The following is a 12,851-nucleotide window of genomic DNA, read 5'->3' on the forward strand; positions in this document are numbered from 1 at the left end:
ATTTCTCACAAAACCTTCTCCCTCACTGAAGAGGCTTTTTCAAAGATGGGGGCCTAACACAGTGACTTGCACACAGAAGGAATATTCTCATAAATATTCTTTGACAGAACGCAGGAAGAAATGTGTGTGGGCAAGGAGTACCCATTTGGGTCAGAAGAAGGTTCCAGGCACTGCACATGGCTGTGGCTCTGGAAGCGTGTCTGGGATGAAGCTCACAGGACAGAAGACAAGTTATAAACTTCAGCAACCAGGAATTTGCTGCAAGAGCTTTGTAACACAGTGGTAGGAAGAGAGACAGCATTCCTTTGGGGCCCAAGGACCTTGAGTGGTGATGAGGGAAATGTTCAGGAGAAATCAGCCTGACCTCAAGGAACAGTCAGTCACCTTCTACAGGAGCAAAGCCGTAGGTGGTGACCACAATGCCCCACATGTCAAACCCTTCTTCTCTTTCAATTTGAGATACTTTCTCTTGCCAACTAAGTAATAGGGTCAAAGGTCTTCAACAAGAGGCTAGGGGGTGACTGGGTAAGAAGAACAAGGAACATTGAGACAGGTAGGGTTGGGGTAAAGACTCCAAACTTGGGGTATTAGTGTTTGCTAAGCCATTATGAGGCCTGCCTGCAGCTCCCCTGCATAAAATATTACACATGAAAAATAAGCAAAAGAGACAGTAAAAAGAAGAGCTGGTTTTCTCTTTGTCTCTGCTCTCCTTCTTTTTAATACTCTATCTTTTTGAGATTTTTTTTTTTCATGCTTTTCGGAGAAAGCACCTATTTTGATGTTAGCACACTCAGCTCTCTGGTCCACGGAGAGGCATTCTCTCAATATGTTGAACTCCAAGTAAATTCCAGATTTAGTTCTCAAGTTAAAGGACAGAAAGTAAGAAGGTTCTCTATTCCACGCCACTCTGTAAGGGCAGAGCCGCCAGCTTCCATAGTTCTCTACTGTTGATGACTGGATGGGAGTTATTCATGGAGACTCAGCCACTTACCCAACCTGGTCATCAAGAAAGTTAGTGTAGGGACAGCATCCAAAGCAGAAAGGCAGAGTATGATGACAGCTACAGAAATGGTGCTGGAATCACTCTTGAAGAACTGAGCAAGATAGGATGCAGTTTGTAGTGTTTGTTAGGGGCCAAAAAGTTTCTGGGTGCCTGTTCCTTGTATTACTCCTTTCTTGGCTCCTGGGTTGACTATATCAGGCTGCTGGGTGAGACGCTTCCCATAAGCAGGGTCAGGATGACTCTTCTAATGCGTTGACCACCTGCTCCAGGATGTCGGGGCAATGATCGGCTATCTGCTGGAGGATGGCATTGGCAAACTCCTGCAGTTCTGCATTGTCCCGCTCACCTTTTTCTAACTCATTCTGAAGCTGAAAGGGAAAGGAAACATGATTTCAGACAAAATAAAACAATGAGTTAAGAATCAGTGCGCCCACCTGTGGTTTCCAGCCAAACAAAAGATAGGCAATTGAGTTGAACATTTACCTCAAGTAGATACTCTCCTTGGAGAGAACAATCATGGGAGAAAGAAAGGTTGCTTATGCACAGGGAGACAGCTTAGGGGGCAGGAGTGCATGGAGGGATGGACACAGGGAAGAGGTAACTATGGGGAGGAAGTGGGAGGGGAAATGTTGTATTGTGGTAAACTGTGGTCAATGTCATGAGACAAAGCATATATGAACTGCTGTATGGAAAGTGAATTTGCTCTGTAAATCTTCACCCAAATCACAATTAAACAACAACAACAAAAAAGAATCAGTGCGCCTCAATAAAGAAATGACAGAAAAAAAAAGGCACTCCTACGTAAAGTCCCCCTGCATCCAAATTAACAACAAAGCGTAAATACCAAATGGCTCTTCGTGAAAATGAGGCTTAAAGAAATTGGTGACTAGGCCAAGGCCCAAGGAGCTCCAATCTCAGGCCTCTATTCCACTTGGAATGTACTCTTTACTGTGTAACAATATCACATACAGGCACAGGAAGTAGGAGGAGAGTGCAAGGATTATTTTAGCTATGATCTTGATCTTGCTATTGCCTCCTGGCATAATGGTCTTTGTCCTAGAGATATTTGTAATTTGAAGGACTTCCCCATTTGCAAAGTACCATTATTTTTAAAAAAATAATATTTTATTGTGTTTTTGGTGAAAGTTCACACAGCAGTTTAGGTTCTTATTCCACATTTTCTTTACAAATTGTTCAGTGACATTAGTTATGGCTTTCACAATATGTGAACATTCTCATTATTTCTGTGCCAAGTACCATTTTTATTCAGTATATTAAACCAAAGGAGCTCTGATGGTGTAGTGCCTAAGGCATCTGACTGCTAACCAGAAGGCTAGCAGTTCAAACCCGCCAGCCATTCCTCGGAAGGAAGATTGGGCAATCTACTTCCGTAGGGATACTGCCTCGGAAACCTAAGGAGGGGTGGCTACGAGTCAGATCCGACTTGATGGCAGTTAGTTTTTTTTTTTCAGTATATTAAACCAAAATACCAAACCCATTGCCAGTTAGCAGCTGAGCACTTACCCACTGTGCCACCTAAACAAATGTCGGTAAAATGCACTCTATTTTAGCCTAGTAATTCAGCTAAAGAGATGATTTTGGGAAAGACAAGGCAGTCGTCTGTTTAAAAGAAAAAAAATAAACTCACTGCTGTCAAGCCAATCCCAATTCATAGCAAACCCTCCTTGGGTTTCCAAGACAGTTATCTCTACGGAAGTAGATTGCTCAGTCTTCCTTCTGAAGAGCGGCTGTGGGTTTAAACCGCCAGCCTTCTGGTTAGCAGTCAAATGCACCACCAGAGGAGTAAGTATAATTCCAAGTTCCTATTCTGAAGTCATCTTTGACAGTCCTTCAAGCATTTTAATCAACATTTATTGAGGTGGTACAGTGGTTAAGTGCTTGGCTACTAACTTCAGTTCTGATCCTTCAGGATCAGAAGTTTTAACCCACCAGCCACTCTACGGGAGAAAGATGAAGCAGTCTGCTCCTGTACAGATTTACAGCCTTGGTGGAAACTCTGGGGCAGTTCTGCTCTGTCCTGTAGGGTCACTACGAATTGGAATGACTCTACGGTAATGGGTTTGGTTTTTGGTTTACTATGGGATAGGTGGGAGCTCAGGTAGCATAGTGTCTAAGACACTTGACTGCTAACCAGAAGGCTGGCAGTTCAACCCCACCAGCCACTCCTAGGAAAGAAGGTGGGGCAATCTACTTCCATAGTGATACTGCCTTGGAAACCCAAGGAGGGGTCACTATGTGTCGGGTCCAACTGTACATAACAACAACAACAACATGGGATAGGTGATGAAAGATGAATGAAGAACTAGAAGATGACCTGAAGACCTACTTAGGTTATTGGCAGAAACAAACATGATATAGCATAACAGTGCAGTAAAGACCATAACCGAGGCATGAATATGTGCTATGGGAAAAGATGTAAGAATGGCTGGTTCATCCTGGAAGAGACTGATAAACTGTCACTAAAATTAACATGTGATCTCAGTCTTGAAAGCTAAAGAGGCAGTTGTCTTGGAGATCTGAGGTAGAAAAGGCTTTCAAGGAGATGAAACAAATGCAGATGCATGGAAGTATGAAAGGGCTTGGCCTGGATCTAAGGAAGAGTGAAAAGTTCAGTATGGGCATTGGGTAGAGAATGACAGGAAATAAAGTTGAAGAGACAGTTTGGGGCATTGCATATGCAAAGTTAAAGAGTTCAGATTTAATCTGTTTAAAAGAAAAAAAGAAGTCCAAGAGATTTTAAACAGTACAGTGACACAATCAGCTTCATCATCTTAGAAGATAACTCTAGAAGGTAAGAAAAATGTGTTAAATTGAATAAAAAGAAGAATACATGAAGGGAGGCTATTGTTACAAGACTAGGTGCGAGTTAAGAAGGCTAAAACTAAGGTAGTATTGAGGGACATGGGGAAGGGCATACAGATTTGAGACTTTTTTCAAAGGTAGGACTGATAGAAGGTGGAATTAAGTGACAGAGACTGGAGAATAATTTTGAACATTTTTATTGGGGAAATTGGGAAAAATAAGACTAAAATACAGCAAGTTTTAGGGAAAAAAAGGAGGGAAATTAATTACTGAGTTTAAAATGTATTTAAGAATATAGACTCTGGAGAGTCAGTCTCCTTAGGTTTCAATGCCAGCTGGGCCAATTATTAATTTTCCGAGCTTCAGTTTCCTCATCTGTAAAATGGTACAACAACATTTATAGTATTGTTTTAAGGATTTAATGTAAAAATCACATAAAGTGCTTAATGTAATGTTTGACACACAGGAAATGCCTGATAAATGTGGATGTTATAATTATTGTTACTACTATTGTTATTAAATATATAAGATGACCACAAAGAGTATATAGATTGAAAAGCAAAGAGGAGGACGTTTTAATTCTACTGCTGATAGAATCTAGTTACACTGAGCCAAGAATTAGCATGATGCTTGTTCAAGTATATCAAAGGGTTGGAAACAGATCTAGCAATCTTCCTTCTGCTAAATGCTGACTTAAAGATCAGGACATGTGAGGGCCAGATTTAGAACACAATTACTCTTGATTCATCTCAAGATCTGGCTATGTCATATGAATATGAATCTTTGAAATGGGTCTTGTAAATTCAGCTACATAAAAAATAACCCAGAAATGCTGGTAGGTGAAAAGGCTCTCAGAAGTCTCTTCAATGGAACTGCAGTCAACTATGCAAAGTAAGTAAAGAGATGATGAGGTTGTATTGCTTCAGTTTCCTATCTCAATCCTTCCCAGGAATATTCTGGACAATGCTGTTTTATATTTTGCACTTCACTCTCTACTAGTCGCATATTTACTTCCCATGAAATGTTTTTATAAGTTATAATTTAATTTCTTTACATTAAGTAGATAATCATGAGGTTACTAATGAATACATTTAGTTTAATAACCATTTTTCAGGTTCTTTTGCCCTGATTTTAAAAGTACTACATATGCATTGCAGAAAATTTAGAAAAGAAAAGCACCAAGAAAAAAACCCACCAACAATACTACCATCACCTAGAGATAACCACTGCTATGGATTTTGCATTACATTCTTTGATAATTTATTTTACATATATGTATAATTTTAGAAACTAGATGATAATGCGATATCCAGATTATTTGTAAACTGGTTTTGTTTTCATCTAAGACTATACCATAAATATATTTCTAAGCCAAATCCCAAAGACTTTTTTAATGGAACTTGATAACTGAGTCTAAAATGCATCCTGAAGTTTAAATATATAGGAAGAGTCAAGAAGATATTTTGAAGAAAAGAAGGATGATAATGGACTTGCTCTACAGACAACAAAACATGGTCAACTATAAATGTACACTAATCAGAAGAGCACTGTATTGTGAAAATTAGATCAGTAAAATTCAGAATATGATCAGGAGGCATTTAAAATCAATGAATTATAGTAGGTCCACTGGGCCTATTTGTGGTTAGTTCCTGCCTTATAATATATGTAGACATAAATTTCAAATGGTTAAAGATATAAAATTAAAAACTATACTGATAAGGCATTAGAAGTAAATTTAGGAGCATACTTTTGTCATCTTAGGCTGGGGAAGGATTAAGTGCTTTTAATATACATGAAAAGCCATAAAGACAGAAAAAGGAGTCTGTGTGTGGTAAATTTGATGTAACAGAAATTTAAAATGTTTGCATGGAGACAAATTAAAATACAAATGGTAATTTGGAATATACTTATAATAAATAAGACAAAGGACAAAAAGACAGAGGAACAACATCAATATATTATGGAGGAGGTGCTAATAAGCCTGAAAGACCAATAACCTAACAGAAAAAACTGGTAGAAGATGTGAACCAAAAAACCAACAGAAGAAATAGAAATGGCTAATAAGCCAAAAACACTTAAAACATCATTAAGTTTTTTTTTAAATGCATTTCATTGAAATATAATTTATGTACAGTGAAATACACAAAACTAAAGTGACATGGGTCAATGCAATTTTTTTTTTTTTTTGCAGTGTTCCCTCCCCTCCCCTCCCATCCCTGGCATCCAACAAAGAAAGTTTCCCTCCATATATAAACCTTTCCTTGACCCTCCACAACAACGAACTAATACTATATTTGTCCTTCTGTGATTGACTTATTTCACTCAGCATAATGTTTTCCAAGTTTATCCATATTATGCAGTGTTTTGCAGACTCTACATTATTCTTTAGGGCTGCATAGCATTCCAGTACATGTATGTACCATAGTTTGGCCATCCACTCTTCCACCGATGGGCACGTAGGTTGTTTCCATCTTTTTGCTATTATAAGTAGTGCTGTGATGAACATGAGCATGCATGTATCTGTTCCTATCCTGGCTCTCACTTCTCCAGGATATATACCTAGTAGAGGGATTGCTGGGTCAAATGGTATCTCCAATTCCAACTTTCTAAGGAATCGCCATATTGCTTTCCACAGTTGTTGTGTCAGTTCACAGTCATACAAGCAGTGTATGAGAGTCCCAATCTCTCCACATCCCCACCAGCATCTGTTATTTTCTGTCTCATTGAACCTTGCCATCAGTGCTGGGGTGAGACAATATATCTCATTGTTGTTTTGATTTGCATCTCTCTGATGGCCAATGGTTGTGTGAGCATCTTTTCATGTATTAGCTGACCACCTGAATATCCTCCTTGGTGAAGTGTCTATTCATGTCTTCTGCCCATTTTTCAATTGGATTGTTAATTCCTTTGGTGTTAAGGAGTTGGAGTTTTCCATCAATCTTAGAGATAAGTCCCTTGCCAGATATGTAATTATCAGCAAATATGAATTTGTTGCTGTCATTTTTGTCATGTGCTTTTCGTTGGGTCGATTTCTTTGCTCCATATAATTTTCTATGCTGAGCTTGTTTTGTTCATGAATCATGTTATCACTTCCTTCACTGCTACTGTTTTAGTATTTGCTGAATATTTATGCTGGTCCTCTTTTTTATTTTGATGTGAAGGTTTATCATTTTTCTTTGAGGTTACTCTGTGATTTATAGTTTTCTTCCCAAGTTTAGAACAGTCAGTTCTATCTTGTAGTTGTCTTGACTTCCCTACCATTTAGAAGTTCTGTGATGACACAGGTATTTTTCCCCTCTTTCTGGTTTGTAGTTGTCCTCATTTGTCAGTTGGTGTCTCTGGTTCCCTGTTTACAATCTTGTAGGCTTATTTACTTTGGCCACTTCCATAGCTGGGTTGGTTTCTGGGTTACAGCATCATGTGTGTTAATGGTCAGCTGTTGTTGGCTATTGTTGCTTCTCTGTCCAAAGGGTTCCCTTTAGCATCTTTTGTTGGTCTGGTTTTAACAAATTCCCTTAATTTCTGCTTATCTGGAAATGTCCTAATTTCACCATCATATTTGAGGACAATTTTGCTGAGTACATAATTCTTGGTTGGAAATTTTTCTCTTTCAGTGTTTTATATATATCATCCCACTGTCTTCTCGCCTGCATGGTTTCTATTGAGAAATGTGAGCTTAGTCTTATTGGTTATCCCTTGTAGGTAACTTTTCGTTTTTCCCATGCTGCTCTCATGATTCTTTCTCTGTCTTTGGTTTTGGTGAGTTTGATGATGATATGTCTTGGTGTTTTTCTTTTGGGGTCTATCCTGTTTGAGGTTTGTTGGACTTCCTGAATGGATATACTCTCATCTTTCATCATATCAGGGAAGTTCTCCTCCAACAAATCTTGGACAATCTTCTCAGTGGTTTTATTTTTATCTTCCTGTTCTGGAATTCCAGTGACATGTAGGTTATTCCTTTTGATGGTATCCCACATGAACCTTAGGCTTTCTTCATTTTGTTTTGATCTTTTTTCTGATTGATCCCTTTCCAAAGAAGTATTCAGGTATTTGTCTTCAATCTCATTAATTCTGTCTTCCATTGCATCAATTCTATTCCTTTGCCCTTTCAATGTGTTATCTATTTCTGACAATTAAGTATTAATCTTCTGGATTTCTATCTGTGGATCTAGGATCATTTCTAATTTTTCATTTACTTTGTCATTTTCTTCCAAAATTTTTCTAAGGTTTTGTCTGTGTTTTCCTTGATCTGTCTCTTAATCCTTTGAAGATACCTAAGTATAATTCTTCTGAATTCATTATTAAGTTTTAAAGATTGATAATAGTCAGTGTTGGGAAGGGTTTGGGGAAAGGAGTACTCATATGCAACTGTTGGTAGGAATATAGATTGGTAAAGGATTTGGACTCATCAATCAAACTTAACTATAACATCCTTTGACCAAATAATTCCACTTCCCAGAGAACAGTCTATAGAAATACCAGTAAGAAATGTAAGAATGTATGCACAAGTTTGTTTACTAAGCAAGGAAGAGTAAAACGTTATTAACAGTAAGGGAGGTATAGATAAAATACTCTTGACTTTGAAGGAGGAGGCCTTACTTTTTGGGGGCAGAAAAAGGAAGGAGAAGGAAGGGAAAGTTCCTGAAGAACGTGGCACATCTGGTAGTACAGGGCAGGAAAAGGTGATTTCAAATGGAAAAAGAGCATGAATTTAAGGCATGGAGGAGGAAAAGCACTGATTATCAGTTGGAGTTTAGGAATACAGGGATTAATGGGCCTTGACAGAAGCAATCCCACCTCCGTCAGAGTGACAAAAGACCCCTGGGCTGGCCAGCTTGGACATTACCCCTTAGAGGACCCACAATCCACGATAGGGTTTCAGGGAAGTCTCACTTAGGCCACTGTGTTCTATTTCAGATATCTAATTATTAGAAAAATGGAGATAAACTGGAAAAGTTTATAAAGAATGGAGGGCATGACCAAGAAGCTGAAAGGATCATTTTATGAGGATTCCCACTGCTGTCGAGTCGTATCCAACTCATGGTGACCACTCCTTGGGTTTCCGAGGCACTATCACTACGGAAGTAGATTGCCCAACCTTCCTTCCGAGGAGTGGTTATGAGGATTAGAAGAACTAAATATGTAGACATGAACAAAGTGAAACTATTATTACTTAACAAATGTCAGGAGGGTACAAACAAAAAGGAGGAAGAGCGATTTAGCACTGGAGGAAGAAGTATAACTAGAAGTGACAGAACAAAGAAAAGAAAACCAACACAGGTAGACTATCCCACTGGCATCGAGTTGATCCCGACTCATCATGACCCATAGGGTTTCCAAGGTTGTAAATCTTTATGGCAGCAGACTGCCTCATCTTCCTCGTACAGAGCAGCTGGGGGGTTTGAACTGCCGACTTTCTGGTTAGCAGCCAAATGCTTTAGTCACGTCACCAGAGCTCCGAGTCCCACTATAAGGCTACACTTTTTTTTTTTTTTTTTTTTTTAAGATCTAGTGAATGGTTTGCGCCTGGGAAAGGTTTAAAAATAGACGGGATCAGAAGAATCAAACACTTTAGAGAAGGAAGTGTTCCTTCATTAACTGGAGTTGCTTTCCATCTGGCAGGCCTGTCTCTGTTCTCCAGGGATCAGGCATGGTTTGACTTTTACCTGAAAGCAGTATTAAATGTAGACATGGATGACCAGGGAGAGATTTCATTGGCACTTGGTCCATAACATGCTAAAATTTCCTGGCTTGAAAAAATCTCAAAGATCAACCTCTCTGGTGAAACTGGAATTAGTTTTTAAATGCAGATTTTTATTCTGATGACTTTGAAATGCAAAGTTTTAGACATTCCCAAGTCAAAGGAGTAGAGAAATACATTGTTAAAACTTCTGACCAAGTAGGAAAGAAAGGCCATGTGAAATTACCAAACTAGAAACTAAATGTGTTACACAGCACAGGTGTGAAAACAAATCTTAAAAGGGATCAGTACCTTGTTAATGAAAAATATTTCTTTAGCATGTGCATTACATGCAAAAAAGAAAGTTTTATATGGTTTCTGTATACAGTGGGTCCTTTGTATAAGTTGGGGAAGGTATATTCTAGCTTCTGAAACTTAACATACCAGATCTAACAAAAATATCCTCGATCACTTCTACCAGTTGTTTACTGCCCATACTCTCTCTCATGCCTACCTACTTCTCATCTTATCAAAAGAAAGGACCCACCATGCTTAACATAAGAAATAGATTTCCCCAATCCAGATATGAAATACTTGGTATTTAAAGACAGTGTTTATTATATGACAATGTTTATTATATCTTAGTCACAATGAAATCATTACTACTCTCTCCTTTTTTTCCCTTTCTCAGTTAAGACTACAATCCCACACTTAGTGGATCCACCAGTAAGAATAATCCAACAAGAGCTTCTATTTCAATTCTCTACTTTCTAGTATCGGCAGGCTAATTCTGCCCCTGACCCAAGGTCAGCCTGACCCAAGCCATGGTATTTTTTCTATAGCCTCACATGCATGTGACAACTGGACAATGAATAAGGAAAACCAGAGAAGAACTGATGCATTTGAATTGTGGTGCTGACAAAGAATATTGAAAGTACCACGGACTGCTAGAAGAATAAACAAATCTGTCTTGGAACAAGTACAGTTGGAATGCTCCCTAAAAGCCAGAACGGTCAGACTTTGTCTCTTGTACTTTGGTCATGTTATCGAAAAAAGAAAAAATCACTGCCATGGAGTCGGATCCAACTCACAGCAACCCCTCCTTGGGTTTCCGAGGCAGTATCATTATGGAAGTAGACTGTTCAACCTTCCTTCTGTGGTGCGGCTGGGAGGTTTGAACCACCAGCCTTCTGGTAAGCAGTCAAATGCCGTAGGCACTACGCCACCGGTCATGTTGTCGGAGAGGATCAACCTCTGGAGAAGTATATCATGCTTGGTAGAGGATCAGCGAAAAATGGGACAACCCTCAACGAGATGGACTGACACACTGGCTGCAACAACAGGCTCAAGGATTGCAATGATTTTGAGGACGGCTCGGGATCAGGCAGCATTTCAAAATAAGGTCATTATGAGTCAAAACTCACTTGATGGCACCTAACAACAACAATTCTGCCACTGCAAATACTAAAGTAAAAATTAGTGTCTTCTTGTTTACTTTCTTAAAAACACCACAATTATATGTAGCACACAAGTTTACATGATTCCCTCTCTAGATAAAGAGATGTGATTTTCTGTATGTTTACTGAAAGCTCTGCATCCAAAGACAAACACTACCAACATCTAAAAACACTTCCACAGTGGAAGATTCTTCACTAAACTGCAAAACAGATTTGATCCCATGAATCCTACAAACCCTTTCTATAACTTAAGCATTAAGTCTTATCTCTCAACATCTTTGTTTCCTCCATATATAAAATATTTGCTACACAATGTTCCTTAAGCCTCTTGGACACCTCAAGATTTAGTGGGAAAGCCCCTTTCCATTAAATCCTAATTTAACTGAGGTACTCTGGAGGAAAGGACTCTTGGTATCACAGATGCACAAGTCTACCTCCCATAGAGGAAATACAAAACAGTATCTCTGCTAAAAGAAGTAAGAACATATGATTAGGATGACAATGATGGCAGCAAGTGTTACTCATGCAAACATCCTGCATGTGGGATCTACTACTATTAGTGGCAAAGGTCATAGTACCCACAATACATCAGTACTGTTCACCATACAAACAACCAGTGACCCTGAGGAAATTGTTACTAAAGTAACACATACAGGAAACCTATCTCAAAATGACCCAACAACATTCCTTGTTCCTCCTTTTTCTGGCTAACAGGGCTCCTATCCATATTCTTGATCTAACCTTCCATTTACCCCTTAATTAACTCTGAGTTTTCCCCCACCCCCCTTCCCCTGATGTTTCACCATGGCTTACAAGAACACTCAAGTTCCTCCCATTCTGAAAGGACCTTTTGAATCTGCATTCCTCTAAGCAGCAATCTTTATTTTGCCATCAAACTTCTCAAAGAATAGTCTACATGTGCTATCTCTGCTTCTCTCCTTCCTTAATACAGAAGAATTCAGTTTCTGCCATTTCACTGAAATTGCTTTTTCTTTCTTTCTTTTTTTTTTTAATTGTGATTTGGGTGAAGATTTACAGAACAAATTCACTTTCCATACAGCAGTTCACATATACTTTGTTTCATGTCATTGACCACAGTTTACCACAATGCAACAGCTCCCCTCCCACTTCCTCCCCATAGTTACCTCTTCCCAGTGTACATCCCTCCATACTCTCCTGCCCCCTGAGCTGTCTCCCTGTGCATAAGCAGCCCTTCTTTCTCCCATGAATTTTCTCTCCAAAGAGTGTATCTACTTGAGGTAAATGTTCAACTCATATGCCTGTATTTTGTTTGGAAACCACAGGTGTGGGTTCAATTCCAGACCTGAAGGGCAGCTCGGGGCCATAATCTCAGTGGTTCCACCAGACTCTATTGGACCAGCAAACCTGGTCCCCACCTTTTTTTTTTTTCCCTCCAAATGATTTTGAGTTTTGTTCCACATTGTTCTCCCTCTCCATCAAGAATCTCCTACATAGATCCCCTTTCAAGTGGATGACAGTGGTAGCCGGGCACCAACTAGTTCTTCTGGTCTCATAGTTGTATAGGCTGCAGATCGGATGGTGTACCAGTCGCTAGGACTAATTGTTTCCATTAATTTTGGTTTTCTTCATTCTTCTTTGCTCTGGACGAGGAGAGACCCATTGTTGCATCTAGATGGCAGCTTGCTAGCTTTTAAGATCCCAGTCGCTACTCACCAAAGTAGGAGGTGGAACAATGTTTTGTATAATATGTCATGCCAATTGAGCTTGATGTCCCCTGCAACTATGGTCCCAAGCCCGCAGGTTCAACTACTTGGTCCCTCTTGGTAGCTGGCTGTGACCAAGCAGTGACCACAACCTTGCCCCTTGTCAGCTCTACTATACACCTAAGAATTCTGATCATTCACAT

The 12,851-nt window shown here is 39.3% G+C and overlaps 1 protein-coding gene across 1 annotated transcript in view; it reads right to left on the reverse strand.

Annotated features, from left to right (window-relative positions):
* Positions 1 to 1,233: 1,233 nt before the first annotated feature.
* Positions 1,234 to 12,851, reverse strand: part of ERC1 (ELKS/RAB6-interacting/CAST family member 1) — a 715,223-nt gene continuing 703,605 nt past the window's right edge. Inside the window, exon 19 of the mRNA XM_007937035.1 lies at positions 1,234 to 1,371. Within this exon, the coding sequence (XP_007935226.1) occupies positions 1,234 to 1,371 (138 nt within the window). The remainder of the gene's footprint in view (positions 1,372 to 12,851) is intronic.

This window comes from Orycteropus afer, unplaced genomic scaffold (genome assembly GCF_000298275.1).
Source record: "Orycteropus afer afer isolate SDZICR_OR568_19922 unplaced genomic scaffold, OryAfe1.0 scaffold00040, whole genome shotgun sequence".
Lineage (NCBI taxonomy): Eukaryota > Metazoa > Chordata > Mammalia > Tubulidentata > Orycteropodidae > Orycteropus > Orycteropus afer.